Source organism: Cyprinus carpio, chromosome B4 (assembly GCF_018340385.1).
Source record: "Cyprinus carpio isolate SPL01 chromosome B4, ASM1834038v1, whole genome shotgun sequence".
In the NCBI taxonomy this organism is placed as follows: Eukaryota; Metazoa; Chordata; class Actinopteri; order Cypriniformes; family Cyprinidae; genus Cyprinus; species Cyprinus carpio.
In genome coordinates, this window is record NC_056600.1 from 12,876,899 (window position 1) to 12,896,411 (window position 19,513).

Below are 19,513 nucleotides of genomic sequence, written 5' to 3' on the forward strand. Positions count from 1 at the left end.
GATCGAATTCGCTTTACGTTATCGATAGAATCAGAACTCAATCAAAACGTTCGAATAAAACTGACACATGCATTCGTCGACAATGAATTAATAATGTTTTATGCTTTGTAACTTTGTACAGCAGCTCGCTTTGGCCACAAAGCATTTTTAATGTACTTTTACGTCACATCCGTAAACAAAGAAGCTCATGCGAGCTGGACTGTGCCATTATGTTACTAGGGGGTGCGGGCCAGTCCTATACGTGCGATATTATCAATATTTTTGTAGTTTTATTTTAAAACAACCGTCTCGTGCTTATTTTGTTTTTCAAATGATCTTTCCCACAAGTATATATTCATTTATCGTAATAGCTTTAATTCTTATACCAAAGACAAAATATCGAAACCCCTATAGGTGCAGAATAATAGATTCTCCCAGTTTCACAAAACACTACAAGCCAGGGGATATTTTAAAGAGCCCTTTAAAGCCCTGTACTGAGGAAGGAGCATCAAAACATTTTACCTGCAGATCGAGGAAAAACTGGGTTGTCCACTTTTGTCTGCCAAGTCCTCACAATCGGGGACTTGACTGAGGTAATTGTTACAAAGTTTTATTCGTTTATAGTTTATATATATTTGATAATTCTTTGCGATTTTAAGGAGCTGTACAATGGTTGTTTACATCACTGACTCACTGAATGAAATGCATTTATAATAAAACAGTGGAAAATTAAACTGAACACGTACGTCTTTGCGTTGATGGCTTTATTAAATGTACAGACGCGAGCTCGCTGCCTTGTTTATTAAGTTGACTTGAAAAAGCAAAATTACTGATATTCTATTTAAGCTTCCAAACCAAAACCACCAAATATTATTATTATTATTATTATTATTATTATTATTATTCGACTAAATTTCTGAACGCTACTCCTAGAGCTTTCAAGCTAGAACCACCAAACTCAGCCCAGCTCTACAGACTGTTCTGACTCGGGCTGCTAACATTAAACTCAAGATTAAAAATCATAAAAATCCCATAGACTTGCATTGGTGGAACGCTCATATGAGGCAAGAATATTCAAACTCCAACTGTCAGAAATTTAAATCTAAACACACTGAAGGCCCATTAGGCTCAATCAAACTTCCCTTCTATGTACTATTTCTAACCCACTGAAACTCATTTAAGCTTCCACTCTATCTAATATTTCTAATCTGGCTGGTTGGCTGCTTCCAGGCTGGTTTTAAAGTGGTTTTTGCACCTTTTTAGCTGGTCAGGCTGGTTTTAGCTGGTCTAACTGGGAGACCTGCTGAAAGACCAACCAAGTTTAAAACAGCTAACGTTACTTTCATCTTAAACCAACTAAGACTAGACAACTCGCCTAAGCTGATTTTTGACCAGTTAAGCTGGTTTTAACCGGTCTCTATTATTTTTTTTTATCGAATCAGCTGGTTTTACCTGGTTTTATTATTTTTTTTCATTTACAATGTTAAATCACGTTAAAACATACTAACAGCATGATAACCATGCTAGAAACATGCTAATAACATGACTAACCATGTTAGTAAAATGCTAGTCATGCTAGAAACATAACAAGCTAATCATGCTAGCAACATGCTAGTAACATGCTAATCATGTTAACAACATGCTAATCGTGCTAGAAACATGTTAATAACGTGCTAATTGTGCTAGTAACATGCTTATAACATGCTAATTGTGCTAGTCACATGCTAGTAACATGCTAATCATGTTAACAACATGCTAATCGTGCTAGAAACATGTTAATAACGTGCTAATCATGCTAGTAACATGCTTATAACATGTTAATTATGCTAGTCACATGCTAGTAACATGCTAATCATGTTAACAACATGCTAATCATGCTAGAAACATGTTGATAATGTGTTAATCATGCTAGTAGCATGCTAATAACATGCTAATTATGCTAGAAACATGCTAATCATGTTAGAAACATACTAGTAACATGCTAATTTACGATACAAATCGTTGCAAAGCAACTTTGCAGAAAATTAAGTTTCTACAATATTTAGTAGTAGCTTATCAGTGGTAAACCTGCTACAAACAAATGCTAATAACATGATAACCATGTTATCAACATGCTAGTCATGTTAGAAACATGATAACTAGCTAATCATGCTAGAAATGTGCTAGCAACATGCTAATCATGTTAGCAACATGCTAATCGTGCTAGAAACATGTTAGTAACTTGCTAATCTTGGTAGCAACATGCTAGTACATTTACATTTATGCATTTAGCAGACACTTTTATCCAAAGCGACTTACAGTGCATTCAGGCTATACATTTATTTTTTATTTTTGGTAACGTGTTAGTCATGCTAAAAACATGTTAGCAACATGGTAGTCATGGTAGAAACACCCTAGCAACCACTCCATCTGTTTTTCTGATGGACTGTATTGCCTTGAAAACATTCAAACTTTAATCTTTAAAACTATTTTAAATTACAAACTACTTCAAACTGAAAACTCTCAAACTGCAAGCTTTTAAAACTTTCTGGCTAGGTTTTTTCAAGCCAAACTTTTCAATCTAGGTCAGATTTATTTCACATACAAACCATAAAGTCACTGTTTACTGGTTCCATGTTGCTAATCTTTAAATGGGTTGGGGTTTACATGATCTGGAAAGTCCAGTTCGGCGGCTGCTCTGCTTTGACAGTTTGTTCGTGTTTTGTTCTTGTTTGTGAGCTGAAGATAAGGTCACGTGTGCAGAGCAGCTGAGCGCTGTGTGTGTGTGTGTGTGTGTTACAGCACCTCCTTTTAGGGCCCAGAGCAGCATGAGCTGTAAACGGTGCCAGGGGTGCTGTCATCATCGGTCTCTCCTAATTTAAACCTGGCCGAGGATGTGCATGTGCATGGCTTTCTGTTTTTACCACGAGAACTACTGAACCGGTCTAATAGGAGAAGAGGTCGCACTGCTTTGCCCCCTATGCTCAAAATAGATACTCTCTTTTGGGAGTAACAAGAATGGAAGAGCTTGAACATGTTATGTCACTGGTCTTTCTTTTTTAACCAGACTCCAAATACTGGGAAGTACTGGTATCTGTGTTAATTGCTATAGACTTGAGACAACTACAGCACTTGAACAGTTCATATAAGGGTCCTATTATGCATAGTGAAGTACACATTTTAGAAATTATAATTACATTAATATAATGTAGAATAAATAAAACCAAATGTGTGTGTTCGACCAAATTATAGTGACTTTATTGTTAAAGGGTTTCTCCACCCCAAAATGAAAATGTTGTCATTAATCACTTACCCCCATGTCGTTCCAAATCCGTAAAAGTTTTGTTCGTCTTTGGAACACAATTTAAGATAATTTAGATGAAAACCGGGAGGCTTGAGACTGTCCCATAGACTGCTGCCAAGTCAGTTTGGAGAACACATCTGCCATCAGTGAAGTAACATTTGAGACGAGAATACTTGTTTGTAGATACACGAAAAACAAAAAATAACGACTTTATTCCGGGAAATCATGGCCAGTTTTTGACAAATCTCAGTACCATGGCAGATGGACTATTCCGACAATGCTTTTCATACTTTTCTGGACCTTAACACTGTTATTTATTTGGCAGTCTATGGGACAGTCTCAAGCCTCTCGATTTTCCAAAATATCTTAAATTGTGTTCTGAAGACGAACAAAGCTTTTACAGGTTTGGAACGACATGGCGTTAAGTGATTAATGACAAAATTTTCATTTTGGGGTGGAGTATCCCTTTAAGGGGCAAAATGATCTTAAAGGGAGAGAAAAAAAAAATGATTCACCCAAAAATGATCATTTATTATGGTTCATTTATACTGAAACATGTTTTTTTATTTTTTTGTACTATTTTATATTATTATAGTATTTATTAACACTTTTGATTACTTTTTTAAATTGTCAGTTTCCATTTTAGTTTAAGTTTTAGTAGTTTTCCTATGTGCTTTTGCCTTTTCTATTATTAAAAAATATATATTATTTAACTTTGCTGTATATTTACTTTAGTTTTAGTTGTAAGATGTCGACATATTCAGTTTTTTCTTCTTCTTTTCAAGAGTTTTTCATCCGAATTTAATATCTTATTTCATTTCAGCTTTATTTAAAGAAAACATTTTAAAAATAGTTTTAGTTATCAACAACAAAATTCTGAGCCTCATGTTGTTCCAAACCAGAATGACTTATCTTGTCTTCAGTGGAACGAAAAAGGAGACTTTAAATCATTTTTTTCCATACAATCAAAGTAAATAGTGTCTGAGATTGTGTTCCACAGAAGTAACAAACTCATACAGGTTTGGAACGACACGAGGAAATGATGGTAGAATTTACATTTTCGGTTTAACCATTCCTTTAACTCTCATTAAGAATAATAGATAGGATTAATGTCTTAGTATCTGAATGTATTTATATTAATTAATGAAGGTCACCGTTGACTTTCTGTTACTGAGGCAGACTCAACTTCCTAAAAAGACAAGCAGTTACTCTGTTACATTAGGAAACAGGTGTGTACTGAAGCCTATAAAGGCTAAGGGGTGTAACGAGATAGGTTTGCTTTTAAAGATCACACAGCTATCCGGCGTTATCTGTTACCCAAGAGACAGCAGCAGTCAGCGTCTGAATCACATTTAAAATACAATGTCTCTTTGTGGGCCACATGAATATCACTGAGCCCTTTTGTCGCCCATTTATTTTCCCTTGCATTTGCAAGTCACTTTTCTTTGTTATTTCAACGAAGCTTTATATCCTTGTGGAATTTTCCAGCACTGACTTTATCCTATTGTCATATAAGGCATTGCCCCATTTCCACTAAAAGCATCAACTTCAAGTTTGTCTCAAAAAAAAAAGCCTTAATTTTAGCCACAAAATCTTTCTCAGTACCTTTTTACTTAATTTGCAGCAGCACCTCACGATGCCACTGAACAATGAACGTCCCACCTCCACCTCTACGGTGGCCTGCGAGGACAAGAACAGTGACACAGAGTCATCGGAAAGGTGCGACAGTTTGACCTCGTCTAGCGATGTGGACTTTTCTCGCCAGAGCTTCACCAGCGATTCGTCCAGCAAACACACCTCTCCTTCCTGTAGGTGTCCTACTAACATTCAAATGGCAAAAAAGTATTTGTGTATATTTATTTTCAGTAGATTCATCACAGAAATAGTTTAACATTTATTCTGCTATCTTAGTATTATTTATATACAATTGAAGTATTTATTAAAAGTTCAAATTAGCTTTTATTTTTATATTTTTAGTTTGTCGTTTTAGTTTTATAAATTTTTGTATTATTTATATTCAATTGTATTTATTAAAAGTTCAAAATAGCTTTTATTTTTATATTTTTAGTTTGTCATTTTAGTAATTTAGTAATTTTATGTGCTTTTGTCTTTTTCATTAGTTGTAATTAATTTTATTGATTATTTAGCTTTAATTTATTTTTATTTCAGTTTTAGCAATTTAACACTTATTTTAATGCAGTGTGTCTATTTTTTTGTTTTTCTGATATTTATATAGGTTTCTCAGTTAACAAAAAGTTGTTGTTTTTATTGGATAAATGTCTATTGATCTTTTAACCTTTATTGCCACTGTGTCCTCAGGCAGCCCACCAAAAACCCTAACGCTTGACGAGGTCATGACCTCGGCACGGGACCTTTCTAATCTGAGCCTGGCTCATGAGATCATTGTCAACAGGAACTTCCAACTAGAGCCTCCGGATCTACCCCAAAATAGGTACTAAACTGTTGTTATATAATTATGATTTACCATCTCCAGATCTGGGCCCCACCTGATGTTCAGTTTGCTTGGTAACTGTTCATAATTATAGACATGGGTCAAGAACAAGTTAAGGGTGATGATTATGAAAACTTATATATATACACATTCAATATAGAACAATTGAATCCTAACCTTTTTTTCCTTAAAGCCTGGAGAAGAGAGTTAAAGATATGGTGCACAAGGCCTTCTGGGATTGTCTTGAAACCGAGCTGAATGATGACCCTCCTGAGTATGATTACGCCATCAAACTTTTGGAAGAGATCAGAGATGTAAGTTACACATTTACTTTGATACAATGATGAAAAGCAGTCTGATGGCAAGTGACTTCTTAATCATTTTTGTCCCATCATCAAAGACCCTGCTGTCCTTCCTGAACCCCGGGGCCAATCGCTTGCGTACTCAGATCATGGAGGTTCTGGACATGGACCTGATCCGCCAGCAGGCTGATAACAATGCGGTTGATATCCAGGGCCTTATGTCTTATATCATCAATACTATGGGCAAGTTCTGTGCACCGGTCCGAGACGATGAAATCAAGAAGCTCAAGGAGAACTCAGGCGACTTAGTGACACTCTTCAAGTATGTTATTAAGGTGTCTTCTTGTATAGCTTTGTAGAACTAGGTCAATTTCACTTCAGAGCTCACTGGCTGGTGTAATAACTTACAAACAGTGCATCCCATTCTCATTCAAATTTGTGCATGAAATCTGTGTACAGGTACGTAAAATTTCTTGAACAAATCATGAATAACCAATTACATTTATACTAAAATTTGTTCTTAATTTATGAAAAAAAAATGTAGGAGCAACTAAAACCACACATATGCAAAAATCTAATATTTTGGGTGGCCTTACAACTACAACAATATAATAACATTAACAATCAAAAACAATTATAATTAATATGAATGAGTATTTATATATATATATTTATATTTATATTTATATGTATTATTATTTTATTGTTTTTATTTTAATAAAAATGTTTTATTAAATATTTTATTTTAATTATTTTGTTGAATGTTTTTGACACTTTTAGTAGTTTTGGTTATATATAGTTATAGTGTGTGTATGTGTATGTGTATATATATATATATATATGTGTGTATATATATATATATATATATATATATATATATATATATATATATATATATATTATATATTTATTACACACATAGTTGAATTAATAATTAGTAATTTTTAAATAATGTTAGTATCAGAAGTATATTATTTTTATATATTTATACATAAATTAAATATATTAGAAGATATAGATGTTTTGTACATAAGCTCGGGCTGTGAATTAATAATTAGTAATGTTTTAATAATAACTAAGTAACTAAGGGGGATATGGGGCACAAATCAGTAACGGTGTTGTCTTCACTAACAGCCATATTTCATGTAAACATTCACCTGAGGCAAAGTAACTGAATTGTAAATGATCGCCTGTGTGTCACAGAGAAATCTTCAGGGTGCTGGACCTGATGAAAATGGACATGGTGAATTTTACCATCCAGAGCCTCAGGCCAGAGCTTCAGAGGCAGTCGGTAGAGTATGAGAGAGCCAAATTCCAGAGCATTCTGGAAAAAACTCCCAGTAAGTCTACAAATAAAATAATTTAAAATTGTTTTAAATAAAATGATTGCATTTAAAAGGATCAGTCATTTTCACAACAAAAAATAATATTTTGTCATTATTGATCAACCTTTTGTCATTCCAGAACCATTTGGCTTTCTTTTTCCTGAGAAACACAAAAGATGCTTTGAAGATGTTTTGACTATTTTTGTTTGTACAGTGAAAGTCAGTGGGGTTCACAACAAAATTGGACACCATTGACTTTTATTGTATGGTCAAAAAAAAACAAAAAAAACTGAGAATAAAAAAAAATGAAATCGCTCTCAATAGAGTAAATTAAGGTTTAGACATGAGTTTTTACATGAGAAAAAATTATTTAAATAGTTTTAAATAATTTAATTTAGTTTTCATTTAATAATATTTAACTATATGAGAAAAAATTATTTAAATTATTCAAACTATTATTAGTTTATTATTATAGTTAAAATAATAATAATAAACTAATAATATTTTGAATAATTTAAATAATTTTTTCTCATATAGTTAAATATTATTAAATGAAAACTAAATTAAATTATTTAAAACTATTTAAATGAACTATTTACTATTTAAAGAGATAGTTCACCCAAAAGTATGTGGATTCCTTTGCACACCTGGGCAACCTTTAACATCATTTTAATTCACCCAGGTGCTTTGGACCATACAACTGAGTGGATCAGATCTTCAATAGAGGAGGCCACTCGAGTCATGCTACCAGCAGACAAGAGCAGTGATTCTGGGCAGAGCGGCAAACCTTTACCAGGCCCCACGCTGGTGCTAAATACAGCCTACATCAGACTGCTCACCTGGGACGAGAGCAAGGGCCCATTACCTGAGGTTGGAGAACAAACACAGTTATTATCAATCATACTGAGCATTGATAACGAATTCAGAATGCATATTTAAGAGTGCTTTATGATCTAACACTTGCAGACCGTGATGACGGATGAAGTGAGGTTGCAGGAGATGCAGCGGTCTCTTCAGCTCTATCAAGCAGTCGCGTCTGTTCTGCTGATAGTCTGCAGCTCAATAGGAGGGGCCGTGTCAGGTCTGCCCGATCTTGTCGAGAGACTTAAGAAGATGACAGCAGTGCTGCTGGAGGGCATGCATAGCGCGTATGTCTGATCCCTGTCCTTCCCCTAAACTCTGCTCAGGCTCATACATGCACACGTCACACATACTTCTACATAAATGCTATTATGAATGTCTCAATCTAAAAGATCTTGCCTATTGGTTTTTTTCCTCCCCGTTTGGCTTACAGAGACTTTAATCTCACTGAAGCTCTTGGAAACGTCAGTGCTCAGATCTGCTGTGAGGTCAACAAGTCTCTGGCTGAAAGAGACTTCCCAGCTCTGCCGGCTGAACTGCAGGAAACTTTAAAGGGCCAGATTTGTGACATCACCCAGGAAAACAACCCAATACGCACTCTTGTTGGTAAGGAAAAATGTAAAGGAATATTCGAGTTCCAATCAACAGCACTTGTGACATTACAAAAAATTATTTTCTTATACTTTTGTCTTGTTTACCAGTAAAAATATCTAAACAAACATAATTAAAATCAAGAAACATTTTCGTGAGAAGCAAAGTACATAAAAGTTTATAATATAGAAAATTATATATTATAATAATCTTTTTGCATAAAACAAGAAAATCTGCCAGTGGAGTAATTAGAATTAAATGTTTTTTTTTTTATGCATAAAACAAAAATATCTGCCAATGTAATAAGAACAATAAACCAATTTTTCCTTTGAGTAAGTTTATTTTCCTTAGCCCATTGATTTTTTTTTCTTGTTTTATGCAACTCAAGTTGCTACATTTTTAAGTAACTTGATTTAAGAATGTTTAGAAATGTAATTTGTACAAGAAAAGAAGACAAAATACTAAGTAAGAAAATCTAAGTAAGAAAATTTTTGTGATAACCAACATTATGGCAACAAATGCTGTCAGAGCTGAACTTGTAATATTGCCTTAAAGCCTGCATTATTTTTTTTTCTGTCCCACAGAGGGAAGGGTACAGCAGTACTTTAGGGTGGTCCTCGCTTCTACCAACTCTCACAGGACGCCCCCTCCCGTACCGCCAGGCTTGGGTCTGATTCAGCCGGAGCTCATGGGGCTTGGGGTCAGTTTTGTCAACCTCGTCAACTTCAACAAAAAGGTTTACGGTCCTTTCTACGTGAGCATCCTGAAGAATCTACTTTTCATCAACATGCAAGAACCGACTCCGCAGAATGGGATCATACAGGGGCCACCCAGCAGCCCACTGGAGTCCAAATAAATCAGGATGCATCGTTAACTGGATTCATTATCATCACCAGGCATTTCACTCATGTGTTTCCAAGTGAATTATTTGATGCTTGATTTAAGTGAATCACTGTAGTACGAAGAAGACTGAAGAACAATAATGTGCTATGATGCCTAAGATGGGAAATTATGAATTGGGGGGGGGGGGGGGGACTATGTTCCTTGCCAAGTTATATTTTTAGCATCCCTCTAACTGTGGTTTTCACTTGACAGTGTTACTGCAATAGAAAAGCAGTCATTTTGTACAGTATATTGACAATGTTTAGGTGCAAGCAGAAAAAAAAATTATATTTACAGTTGTTAAAGACGTAGCCAAAATAGGCTAATATATTTACACAGATCATTTACAGACTATTGAGAATATGTTATATCCTTTTAAAGGTACCCATGTTGTTTCCCATGCCTATTTTCTAGATCATAAAAAATGTTTATTGGAGCATATTGAAATCCATCATCGACAAAGTGAAATTATTTTGAATGTATTGTATTACAAATATTAACTGTGTTTATACAGTTGGAAAAAAATGGTCTGAATTTCTTATTCTGCATAATTTGAAATGGAAGAAACTTGAAATTATATAAAGAGTCAGAGATATATAAAGAATCAAGAACTCTGGGAAGATAAAATTGAACGATATTGTTAAATTAATTTGAATTTTTTTTGGTCCTGGTAGTGTTAATTTATACAGTTAGGACTGCATGATCATTTGTTGTCCTTTTTTTTTTATCCTTTAGACGTCAACATTTGGGTTAGTTTTGTATGCTGTTTGTATCATTGTGCTTTGGTTACAGGCATGTATGTTTTATTACTGTCGTATTTGAAATTTAAGGTGATTCTCTTATATAATGATTGTGCTCTTTTGTTCAGTTATGTTAATTGTTTTAACTGTTACCTAACCGCATAGATCAAGACCCTTGTTTGGCTGGTGACACACACATAAACACACATGATTTTTGCCATTGTGGCAAGCGAATGAATGAGATCTTTGTTTGGAAAGCAATTGTTTTAACATGACAGACCTTCAGCTTAACAATTTTGCAATATATGTATTGTTTTTTTTTCCAAGATGTAAGAACAACAAAATATATGTAGTGTGACAAGCACTAAAAAAAATAATAAATAAAAAGAAAGTGTGGGAATAAGTTCATAGTTCACTACTTCTAAACCTGTTTCTGCATTTATCTGACAGCATTTAAATATTCTATTGTTACATTTTTAAAAATAATTTAATTGTTAATTTTAAATTAAAATCAGTTAACATTTTACTGAAAGTGGGGAAAATTATATTAAAATCACAAGTTATCTGGTCTACAATTTGTTGTAGCGCAATTAAACATAATTAAGACTCTTATTTTGCAAAAATACTGCTTCCGGTGTGTTGATGTTATGCCGATGACCTATGAAGCTGGTTAAAGTCTAACCGTGTCAAACGCAAAACCATACTACATTTCGGGACCAGTGTCACTGTTATTTAGTTTCTTTTCACCATTTCAAAACTTTAATCATGATGCAATTCATAGTAAGTACTTACATATGTTCGTAAGATTGTAAACGTGAGTGTATTCGCTTGCTTACCTAATATCTAAGTAACTAACGTTAGCTAATCAAAGGGTTTCATTTGAGCTAAATATAAACATTTCCAGCCAGATCATTTATTATACAAGAGAATGTATCTCTCTGTGATATGATTTTGCTGATCTTTGAGCATCTTTTGTTTTTCAGCTTGGCTTCACTCTGGGGAACGTGGTTGGCATGTATCTGGCACAGAATTACGAGGTTATAAAAACAACATTTATTCACATATTAACTCCGTGTCTGTCTAAAATCTTATAATACACGAATTCTAATAAGTCTTAAAATAGAGAACAGCTCCATTGTTTAGTGATCATTGTCTGATCATTTATTTGTTTATAACTTTTTCAAGGTACCCAATATTTCAAAGAAATTCGAGGCCTTTAAGAAGGACGTGGAGGCCAAGAAGAAACCCCCGGAGTGATGGACACAAGTCACGTGTGGAAATATGGCAACTTGTTATTAACTGTAGGGGGATATTTAAGAACAAGAATATAATCTAGTATGTGATAAAGTATAAACAAAAGAGCCCTCAGGGTGCAGTATATGCCTGGTGTCAAAGAGTGCCTCAAAATCAACATTGTTTTGAAAGTTGATGTGTTCTGCGTTTTGCATTGTGTTCTCTCTCTCTCTCTCTCTCTTTTCTTAATCAGAGTAAATATGTTTACACCTGATTTTTTTTGCTGTTATATTTTGGATAATTATTCATTAATATATTTTAAAAACTCAATGGGATTTTTATTTTAATTGTCAGAAACAGCTTGCAGTGTGATACAGTTCTTGGGTTTACTGTTTTTATCGAGAAAACATATTTGCAGTGCAAATAGAAGCTGCACATAATAATCAGATATTCGAAACAAATTACTGCAATGTTTTATAATGCCTTCTTAATATTATGTAATAAAGTTCTGAGATTATACTAATAAAATGCTTGCTTTAAGTTGTTGGTTGCCAATATTGTTATTCTTTTATTTTCTAGTAATACTTATTAAATAAATCTCACGCTTAAAAGTATCAAATGATAACGCTCTACACATTACATTTTTGTTAATTAAATTTAGGTAGAAGTGCAACACTCAAAATAAAACTGTACTCTTTTCATGCTATAAAAAATACTTTGCTGGATATTAATTTGTCTAAAATATACCAGAGATTCAAGGGGTTAGGATGATGCTTAAAAAAATATGTGACACCAACTGATACATTATTCATGGAAAATGACAAAAACATCAACTTATTCTCATATGAAAGTATACATCAGACAAAAACGATTAAAGAAAGGTACAAATGTCACGATTTTCATACAGACCCGTCAAAATGTTGAAACAAAGTAGAAACCTCCACAAGGAGACCAGTTTGAACGCTGTTAAAAGTGTGCTGTTGTATATATTGACCGGAAGATGGCGCGGTGGACACGGAAGTAAACAACTTTCTCAGTATTCCAAATAGTGTTCCAAATAGAACGGTTGCATTTCTGTGTACATTTATCAAGGTTACTATGGTTTAAATTATGTATGTAAACTACGACATATAACAGTAATTGTTTATTTTTTAAATATAGTCTAATATTTACTACAGTAACTTTTACCATGTCATCACTAGACACGCAAAAACACATTAAATGTCTTAAAATTCTTTCGATTTTAATTTTTATTTTTTTAGCGTACTACTTATTCAAAATTGCAATTCTTAAAAAAAAAAAAAAAAAAAAAAAAACTACATTAATACGAGATACATTAGGTTTGTAAGTTTTTTCCGGAAGTCGAAGTGAGTGTTTCCGGTACGCGTGGCCGCCCCTGTGACAGCTGCTGAGCGAGACAAGCCAAGATGATTTCCCTCACCGACTCCCAGAGTAAGATTAACACAACCTGTGTCACTGACAGTTCTGCCGCAGACAATGTCTAGCGTTAGTGCTTTCAGCTGCAGAGCCTGTCGTCTTTATTATTTCGCCTGTCTTGAGTATTCATGTGTGTGTGGATTCATGCAGCTGTGTACAGATGTCACTCCACCAGTAATAAGTCTAATGTAAAAGTCATGACAGGAAACAGACAAAATAAATGTTCTGGCTTAAAAACCGCGTTAATGTGGATGGTGAACTGCACCAGACTGATTGCATGAAGACAGGGCAGTCCTATAAACATAGTTTTATGCATATGATCATCATAATCATCAACAAGGAATGGTCATATTAGCGTATTGGCTTTCCTTCTCTCTACAGAAATTGGAATGGGGCTAACAGGATTTGGTGTATTCTTTCTGTTTTTTGGGATGATCCTGTTTTTCGATAAAGCTCTCCTTGCCATAGGAAATGTGAGTGTTCCCATGTTGTCATTGATATCTTTTTAAAAAAAATTTTTTGGTTATGCCTTACATATTTATAACGATATGATCATTTTAATTATACTAATCACATACAAATAAAAAAAAATGTATATATTATTAGTTTCTTATCAGAGTACAGTATATTTAAAAAAAGTGTGTGTATATACACGTTTATATATATATATATATATATAATATATATATATATATATATATATCTATATATATATATAGTTATAAATAATATTCTTAAGTGTGAATAGTACACATTTCCAACACATCCCTAATATTCCCCACAAATCCTCCATAAATCCTCCCTATATTAACCTGTCACTAATTATTATAACATAATAACTTACTCTAGATTTTCCTGGTATTAAGTGGTCTCTCATAATAGCTAAAATATAACATTTTTATACCAATAATAATGTTATAATTATATTATATTATGAGTGCTTATAGACACACATAAGCACAGATCCCTCGACCCAAAGGCAGTTTGTGTCTCTTACCTCTCTCTTGGTCTTCATTTGTCTCAGATCCTTTTTGTTGTGGGCCTGGCGTTTGTAATCGGGCTGGAGAGGACCTTCAGGTTCTTCTTTCAGAAGCACAAAATGAAAGCCACCAGCTTCTTCCTCGGAGGCGTCTTTATAGTGCTGATCGGATGGCCCATCATTGGAGTGATTCTAGAGTTTTATGGCTTCTTTCTATTATTCAGGTATTTTGTTTTTAAAGAAATAGGAAGCTCTTAACCAGGTAAACTATACAGCTACATAACTAGTAGCTCTAGATGATGCTGATACAGTGGATATAGATATTATCTACACTGATACAGATAAACTACACATTTTACAAGTAAAAAAGAGAAAATTAAATGAACACTTATTTTACACAATAGTAAGTATTACGATTATATTATTTAAAAAATAAAATGTACATTATTCTTGAAATCTGTTGGTAGATTTTGGAACTAAAAAAAAAAGACTAACATTTCAGATCAATAATCTCAAAAGGATCCCAGTATTTTCTAATATCAGTCTATATCTACACTCTAATGGCTTCTGTTCACGTGTAGGATACTCTCCACAGTTGTTATACTCCACAACAAGAAAACCCCTGCTCTGATACACTCTCAAAATCCCCCCTATAATAGTGGTAAGTATTATGAAGAAAAAAAGAGTTGCGAGGCAATCTTTTTCTCCCTCTCTTGGTTTTATTTCCATATTAGGATCCTCTCAGATTGCAGTGAATTTAACACGTTCTAACCAGTTGTTATGCAATAAATGACAAATAACAAACATGAAAAGTGTAACTGAGCTACCAAACCTTTAAAAAAGCATGTTCTAATTGAATGTGATTGTGTTAACATTTACACTATCAGTGTGAACAGATAAACTGCTTATCAATATAAACGTATTACGTCACGTCTGGTTAGGACACAGTCCTATTGTAAATTCACTTTAAAAGCTTTTGCTTGCTTTAGCATCTATGAGACTAATATGCTTTTGAACTAAATGTAATACAAATCAAAATGGACATCTTTGAAAACAAGTTATGTTTTTGTTCACATATATTCAGATATTCCAATATTAAGGGATTTGCAATGAAGTGATATTTTTCCTTAGTTTTTAAAAATCCCAACTTGGTACAAGAGAATTCTATTCTTAGTAGAATAGAACTGAATATATGAAATTACATGTATTACTGTTTGAAAGTTTTTTAAGAAATACTGTTTTCTTGTTTTTTTCAGTAAGGATGCATCAATCAAAAGTGACTGTAAAGACATTTATAATATTACAATATCCTGAAATCATGTCAAAGTAATATTTTTGTGAAAAATATTTAGCAGCACTGTTTTAAGCGTTGGTAACAATAAGTAGTAAAGTTTCTTGAGCAGCAAATCGGCATATCAGAATGATTTCTGAAGGATCATGTGACACTGAAGACTGGAGGAATGATGCTGAAAATCTCACAGAAATAACTTATCTTTTATAATGCATTTAAAAAAGAAAATGGCTATTTTAAATTGTAATAACCTTTCACGGTATTACTGTTTTACTGTATTTTTGGTCAGCCTTAAAAATCTTACCGACCCAAATGTTTTGAATGGTATCAACTACATAACCGGAACTGATGATACCACTCAAACAGTGGCTAACACACATTTAGATAAACACTAGGCTTTTCTGGGCACCTGTTTTCACCTCATGCAAGTGTCTTTCAACATCTGTTTATTCTTCTTTTAATGCTTTCCTAAGGCTGAGCGGACAGTCAGTCATTTTGGTCAGTCACTGCTAATTCTGTCTTGCATGTGAGCATGAATCATGTTGTCCTGTGTCCAGTATTTTAAGTGATAAACATGTCATGGATAGGAATATTTATTATTGTATTGTTATATCTATAAATGATTTTTTTTAAGTGTCCTAATCCTACCTCTTTTTGTTTTTCCAGTATGTGGACAAAATGAGTGAAAGCAACAACATGGTTTAACAGACTCTTTTTTTACCACTTATTTATGATGGATTTTCTAAAGCTTTACCTTAAAACAGCCATGAGAAGTATAGAGGTCGTATTACTGAAGCTTTCTATTCAGATGTGTTTCCATTGTAAGGACGTCTGAGTGATATGTACGTCAGTGAAACAGCATGGAAAACAAGCCACTCCTTCATCGGCTGGCCAAAGCAAAGCTGCGTCACAGCATCACTGCATCCCTGAACCACTGTGCCCTCATTTATAAACACAAACTTTATCAAGAAGTTACTGGAGAACCTCCCATGAGGAATGTTTGTTTGACTTCTGGAAGTCTGTATTTTGTTACAATAATGGCCTTGTTACATGGTTGTGTCTATAATTGTATTTTAAAGAGGGCTGGATGACTCGAATTTCTTCTTTTTTTCTTTTCTATCACACCCGCTGAAACTGTGTGATATTTACACTCTATTTTAAAATTAAACTATTACTAATCAGACTGGCATATAGAGATGTTATTATTAACTATTTTATTTTTTCAGAATGGTTCAGCTGCCACAAACTTTTGTCTTTATTCTTATTCTTATTGCTTTATTAAGTATTGACAAACCATTTGGGGCTCCTCAAAAAGGGCTTTAAAAATGTTTTATTCATAACAATATGGTTGTAATATTAATATACTAAAATAATTATATTTTGATATATAAATAAATTATTATTAATATTAAATTATCATCAAGAACTGTAATTAATGATAATAAACAAATCATATATATAATTGCAATTAATCACATCCAAAATAAGTTTTTGTTTACATAATATGTGTGTGTACTGTGTATTTTTTATTATGTATATATATAAATTCAAACACATGCATGTATATATTAAATAAAAAAAATTAAAAAACAAAAATATAAATATATAATAAAAAATAATATACACATGTTAATTTTTTCATAATATATACTGTATGTGTGTATTTATATATACATAATAAACACCTATATTATATAAGCAAAAACTTTTATTTTGGATGCAATTTATCATTTGACAGCATGTAAAATAATTATTAATTTTATATATATTTATAATACATTATTCATATATAAATAATTGATTATTATGATTACATTTTTATTTTTTGGTTCTTGTTGATAAAATTTTGGCATATTCGTTTTTATTAATATTAATATATTTATTCTCTTGTGTCCTAAAGAATGACAAATGGTGCCTCAAGTATATTGAGGAATGAGACAGACTTGTTTAGTCAGACTGTCTAGTTTTTTACTCTGGCAAGATTTGTTGTTTTGTAATTAATTTCAGAGACCATACACATTTAGGATGTATGCTTCTTATCCATTAGTATTCCCTTCTAGAAGAGACAAAGTCATTTGTAGGCAGAGCCCAGCAGATATTTATATATGTATTGTCAGCAGGGAAACCCCATCAGCCGCTCACTGTTCATTCATAAAAAACGATTAGCTGGTGGATTTGAGACGCTTCATTGCTGAAGGTGTAAACATATCAATACTTTCCACCCTCTTCTTTTCATTAGTTAGCTATTAAAAGTGCACACGAATGGAAATTTCCCTTCAGCAGCTCTAAAAAGCATCCTAGCTTACAGATGTAAGTGTAGCCAGCCCTGCGAGCGTGTCTTCAGACGTCATAGCAGTAAAGTAGCCTTATTAGTTTTAAAGGAAGGGTTAACTAATCGCTCTGAAAGGTTCGTGGTCCGGCCCCGTTGTGAATCAATGGGACTTGACCTATAGCTGAAGACTAATTCATTCAACATTCCCCCACCCTGATGATTATAAATATCAAGGACAGACTTCACAGTCTTCACTTTTGGTCTTGCCTCTGAGTCTTAACAGCTGAAGAGAACGTCTGACACTATGAAAGTAAGTCCACATACATGCTTGTGTTTATCTCGTACACTTTTGCAATTTACTTGTAACTAGACCGAATTAAAAAAAAAAAAAAGCTGATGGGACTACCAGGAATTTAGTCATTTTATATTAGGAATCTTGTATTGATACTTTTGTGCATAATGTAATGAACAATGTAGAGAATATATACAGTGTTACAAAAAGCTGACTGCAATGTTCTTGCACATGGAAAATTATGTATTTTAACACGTCTTCACTCTTTCAGGATTTAAGGACTCTTGCAGCTTACGCACTTGCGCTGTTACTTCTGGCAACATTTGTGTCCCATTCCTGGAGTGCACCCATGGTATGATATAATATTATTCACTTAAACATTTACTGTTTTAATTTAAACAATTCAATTATTATTGAATAATGTAAATATTGCTTTAATTAATATTTGATTTTTATGTATATTATAAACATATTAAAATACTTATTTTTATACAACATTTTTCAAATATACTCTACATGAAAATAATTATATTTACATTTTTTACTATTTTAATTGTAAAATTGTAATTATTTGCAATTTTTTTTAAATTATATTTTAATTATGCTCTACTTATAACAATGCATGTAATCTCTCTTTTATATAGTATATATATATATATATTATATATATATATATATATATATATATATATATATATATATATATATATTAAAGGGCAGTTTTCAGCGTCGGAATTGGACGCCCCAAGCCATGTTATACCTGAAGGGCACACGTATGTTCCTGCTGTTTTTCAACCATATTTGTGTCTAAAACTGCATAGATGATTACTTTTGTTCCGTGCAATTTTGTACGAGTTAGTTTTTCCTTGTTTATAATAGAGGGACGGCGCTTTGTGTCAGAAGACCGAAATGAAGGGGACTTGTATGACACAATACGCTTGGGTATGAATTATTTATTAAAAATCTCAGTTTTATGACTTTTGTTGTCTAAACCATTAGTTATGCTTGCTGAGACTTTACAGTGTTAATATTGCATGCAAGTGTAATACTGCTTGTAAGCGTGTAAATAAATATTACTGTTAATATGTAAACTGTCCTTCTCCACAGAGTCACGCAGCCAAAACACAGAAAACCTGAGCATCTCTAAAGCGGCTGCATTTCTCTTAAATGTTCTCCAGCAAGCCAGAGACGAGGGTGAGCCTTACTGAAACCAGCTCAAAGACCGCCAACAACTCACTCTTTCATCTGAATACTTCCAGTTTTGTGAGCCATGTGGAATTTAATGTTTTCAAGTTCATCCTCCGCTACAGTGATGCCGGTGTTTGACATCTCTGAAGGTTCATCACTCACTGTTCAGCTCTGTTACAGTTAGATTTGAGTAATGTAGAGTTCTGTGTTTCTCCAGATTGTGTGTATGATTCCACTTGGACTGATCAGTGAAATAACAACTGATAGTAAGGTTTTTTTTGTTCTTTATTTCTTTCAGGCGAAATAATGGGTTGTTTTTTCAAGACATATCATCTTGGAAAAGCGACTATTTATGATGATTGAAATTATGTGTAATATAAAATTAACTGTACAGATTTTTGCTTGT

At 33.1% G+C, this 19,513-nt stretch overlaps 4 protein-coding genes and 1 long non-coding RNA gene across 6 annotated transcripts; all 5 read left to right on the plus strand.

Moving 5' to 3' along the window:
- Positions 1 to 416: 416 nt before the first annotated feature.
- Positions 417 to 10,818, plus strand: LOC109074925 (T-complex protein 11-like protein 2). Of its 2 annotated transcripts, none has more exons than XM_042722012.1 (10): positions 417 to 572; positions 4,887 to 5,070; positions 5,582 to 5,714; positions 5,908 to 6,028; positions 6,115 to 6,338; positions 7,220 to 7,356; positions 8,024 to 8,211; positions 8,308 to 8,489; positions 8,636 to 8,808; positions 9,378 to 10,818. In XM_042722012.1, exons 2-10 carry the CDS (start codon positions 4,899 to 4,901, stop codon positions 9,647 to 9,649), a joined length of 1,602 nt encoding a protein of 533 aa, XP_042577946.1. In that variant the 5' UTR covers positions 417 to 572; positions 4,887 to 4,898; the 3' UTR covers positions 9,650 to 10,818. The 2 variants fall into 2 exon arrangements, with proteins under 2 accessions (XP_042577946.1, XP_042577947.1); XM_042722013.1 differs by having other exon boundaries at positions 433 to 572; positions 4,890 to 5,070.
- A 212-nt stretch (positions 10,819 to 11,030) lies between these two features.
- stmp1 (short transmembrane mitochondrial protein 1) lies at positions 11,031 to 12,188 on the plus strand. The gene is made up of 3 exons (XM_019091040.2): positions 11,031 to 11,195; positions 11,399 to 11,452; positions 11,601 to 12,188. The coding sequence occupies exons 1-3, from the start codon at positions 11,181 to 11,183 to the stop codon at positions 11,670 to 11,672; spliced, it is 141 nt and encodes a 46-aa protein (XP_018946585.1). The 5' UTR covers positions 11,031 to 11,180; the 3' UTR covers positions 11,673 to 12,188.
- Positions 12,189 to 12,990: 802 nt separating this feature from the next.
- On the plus strand, positions 12,991 to 14,637 carry golt1ba (golgi transport 1Ba). The gene is made up of 3 exons (XM_042722017.1): positions 12,991 to 13,100; positions 13,467 to 13,558; positions 14,110 to 14,637. The coding sequence occupies exons 1-3, from the start codon at positions 13,076 to 13,078 to the stop codon at positions 14,320 to 14,322; spliced, it is 330 nt and encodes a 109-aa protein (XP_042577951.1). The 5' UTR covers positions 12,991 to 13,075; the 3' UTR covers positions 14,323 to 14,637.
- Positions 14,638 to 14,741: 104 nt separating this feature from the next.
- LOC122137022 lies at positions 14,742 to 16,537 on the plus strand. The gene is made up of 2 exons (XR_006154523.1): positions 14,742 to 15,853; positions 16,022 to 16,537. It is a non-coding gene; the product is annotated as an uncharacterized LOC122137022 (long non-coding RNA).
- Positions 16,538 to 17,216: 679 nt separating this feature from the next.
- On the plus strand, positions 17,217 to 19,489 carry spx (spexin hormone). Its single transcript, XM_042722018.1, has 5 exons — positions 17,217 to 17,937; positions 18,191 to 18,271; positions 18,635 to 18,692; positions 18,799 to 18,861; positions 19,027 to 19,489. The coding sequence occupies exons 1-5, from the start codon at positions 17,932 to 17,934 to the stop codon at positions 19,125 to 19,127; spliced, it is 309 nt and encodes a 102-aa protein (XP_042577952.1). The 5' UTR covers positions 17,217 to 17,931; the 3' UTR covers positions 19,128 to 19,489.
- The last annotated feature ends 24 nt before the right edge of the window (positions 19,490 to 19,513 follow it).